Source organism: Mastomys coucha, unplaced genomic scaffold (genome assembly GCF_008632895.1).
Source record: "Mastomys coucha isolate ucsf_1 unplaced genomic scaffold, UCSF_Mcou_1 pScaffold23, whole genome shotgun sequence".
Taxonomy (NCBI): Eukaryota; Metazoa; Chordata; class Mammalia; order Rodentia; family Muridae; genus Mastomys; species Mastomys coucha.
The window spans coordinates 94,620,844-94,623,865 of NW_022196906.1; the positions used below are offsets into that span (position 1 = coordinate 94,620,844).

Consider the following 3,022-nt stretch of genomic DNA (forward strand, 5'->3'; position numbering starts at 1 on the left):
ATGAGAATCTATTCTGCTAGACAAACTGATTTCATAGACATCTCATTTAATCATCAACAAGTCACAGGGAATCAGGGCCTACCCTATCATCAACAATAAAGAAACTGAGGCCTATAAAACAAGCTGCTCTGAAACCATATTATCTTACCCAATCATTAAAATTAATTCTTTAATTAAGCCGGGCAGTGGTGGCGCATGCCTTTAATCCCAGCACTTGGGAGGCAGAGGCAGGCAGATTTCTGAGTTAGAGGACAGCCTGGTCTACAGAGTAAGTTTCAGGACAGCCAGGGCTATACAGAGAAACCCTGTCAAAAAACAAAAAAGCAAAAACAACAACAAAAAAACAAAAAACAAAAAATTAATTCTTTGGGGGAAAAAAAACCACAATACACAACTATGTTGTATTGATCTGTTTTTATTACTATAACAAAATCCTGAAGGCAGGTTAATTTTATGAAGGTTTAGGGCTTAGTTAGCTCATAATTCTGAGATCCAATAGCAAGGCACGACCATTGGTGGCATTCTGGTAACAACCCTCTTGGTGTATCATACCATGGAGCATGCATGGGATGGGGGAATATCGAGACATCACACAGCAGCTGAGGAGAGACTAAGAGCTCTCACCTCTTCAGCACAGAGCCCAGCCCAGCTAGCCGCAGCATCTCCCACTGTATCTCTCTTCTCACCACCCTACACGGAGTCCAAGCTCCAATATGTCAACTTCTGAGGGCCACAAAAATCATATCTACATCAGAGTCAACCAGAGCCAGATCTAGGCAACTGCAATTCTGTCTTCCCCCAACCCCCACTCTGATTCTCTTGTTTAGATTGAGATTTTTACTATAAAAGTGAAATATTTATTCAAAAAGTACCAATGAAGATTTTTAATAGAGCACATAATTTTACTCCAGAGCACATTTTTTAATAGAGCACATAATTTTTAATAGAGCACATAATTTTACTTTTTATGCAAATCACTCAGTGTCCAAGGTATGTAGATCCATTTTTCATATTGTAAAAGGCAGGGGTAGCCGGGCAGTGGTGGCACATGACTTTAACCCCAGCACTTGGGAGGCAGAGGCAGAGGCAAAGGCAGACAGATTTCTGAGTTCAAGGCCAGCCTGGTCTACAGAGTGAGTTCCAGGATATCCAGGGCTACACAGAGAAACCCTGTCTTGAAAACAAACAAACAAAAAAAGGAAAAACCAAAAAAAAAAAAGGCAGGGGTAGGCTGCCAAAGGCCAGCTTTTCAAGTGTTGTTCAATTTCCTTTGATCTGTTCACAGTGGGATATTTGCATGTTTCCTCCAAGGACGATGGACCTTCTTGCTGGCCAGGACTTCCAGGTCACAGCATATCCGAGCACGAGTAGAAGATGGCTGGATGATGTCATCCACAAACCCTGGGGAGTCAAAGCCAAAACCATCACTGTGTGTGCGTGACGGAAGTCAACCACCCCAGACACACGCAGCCCACAGGCCAACATTGTGGGCAGCGCTTGCCCTCACAGAGAGACACACGCAGCCCACAGGCCAATGGTGTGGGCAGCGCTTGCCCTCACAGAGAGACACACGGCCCAGCCCACAGGCCAACATTGTGGGCAGCGCTTGCCCTCACAGAGAGACACACAGCCCAGCCCACAGGCCAATGGTGTGGGCAGCGCTTGCCCTCGCAGAGAGACACACGCAGCCCACAGGCCAACATTGTGGGCAGCGCTTGCCCTCACAGAGAGACACACGGCCCAGCCCACAGGCCAATGGTGTGGGCAGCGCTTGCCCTCGCAGAGAGACACACGGCCCAGCCCACAGGCCAATGGTGTAGGCAGCGCTTGCCCTCGCAGAGAGACACAGCCCTTAAGACCTCTTTGAACCCCTGAGGCCTCCCTGCTCTGCCAGGCTCCCAACCTCTGGCATAAAAGCATGTAAGGGAATGTGGCCTCTCCCTTCCTGCATGGATTCAGGGCCTCCACCCTGCCAGGATGGACATGAAAGAAAATACAATTAAGAAAACATACACGGGGCTGGAGAGGTGGCTCAGCAGCACTGCTGCTCTTCCAGAGTTGGGATCACTACATCAGGCAGTTCAGAACCGTCTGTACCCCCAGCACAAAGGGATCTGAGGCCCTCTTCTGGCCTCCACAGACACACACACATCATATATACACAGACAAATAGATGATAAACAGAAAGTTTTGAAAAACAAGAAAACAACTCACCACACCTTCTCCATCCCTGCCCATGGGTCCTTATACAGTAAATCCCACTTCTTCTAGGGAGAGTGTTTTCTCCCCTGTCCTTGTGACTAGCATTGTCTTTTATCAAGACAATGTGACAAAACTTAACACAGGGAATTTCCAAACCCAGGCCTCTGGGCATAAGCTCCCTTCCTTTTTAGCTCTTCTTGGGACACCCAGAATGCAAACCTGGACTGGTCTAGAGAAGTGAGGAAGGACCAGCCCCAGCAAAACTCAAAGAAACACCTAGCTAAGCCCAGACCATAGTGAAGGGAAGAGAAGTGGTTTTATCCACCAAGTCTGGGGTGGGCTGGATGACTGGACCAACACCTAAAAACAGCACATTGTCAGCAGCCTGCATAGGCCTACTGTATAGACCCAGCTCCTGCCCGGGGACAGCCCTATAACACCCCAGGCAACAGATCCAACTACAAAGACCAAAGACGACTATGTAAGACTTTCAGAAGGAACAAGCAAATGACTGGGCAGATGCACAACACCTGGTCCCCACCAGACCCACCTCGCACGGCTGCAGGGAAAGGGTTGGCAAACTTCTCCACATACTCTGCCTGGGCAGCTTCCACATCTTGGTGTCCTTTGAAGATGATCTCCACAGCACCCTGTCAGAGAGAAGTTAATGTTTCCCCAGAGTGGGGACTCAACCCAGACAGAGCCAGCGGCTCCTTGTCACTCTGCGTGATTGTGAACTTCACAGCAAATCAGAGCCAAGAGACAGGCCACGCACAGACAGAATGTTGGGCTGTGGCTCCAGTCCCATCCCTCCCCTCCC

The 3,022-nt window shown here is 48.6% G+C and overlaps 1 protein-coding gene across 1 annotated transcript in view; it reads right to left on the reverse strand.

Moving 5' to 3' along the window:
- Nucleotides 1-399: 399 nt before the first annotated feature.
- Pccb (propionyl-CoA carboxylase subunit beta) overlaps nucleotides 400-3,022 on the reverse strand; it is a 58,031-nt gene continuing 55,408 nt past the window's right edge. Inside the window, exons 14-15 of the mRNA XM_031344521.1 lie at nucleotides 2,753-2,852; nucleotides 400-1,401 (exon numbers count right to left, since the gene is read on the reverse strand). Coding sequence (XP_031200381.1) covers nucleotides 1,280-1,401; nucleotides 2,753-2,852 — 222 coding nt within the window. The 3' untranslated portion in view covers nucleotides 400-1,279. The remainder of the gene's footprint in view (nucleotides 1,402-2,752; nucleotides 2,853-3,022) is intronic.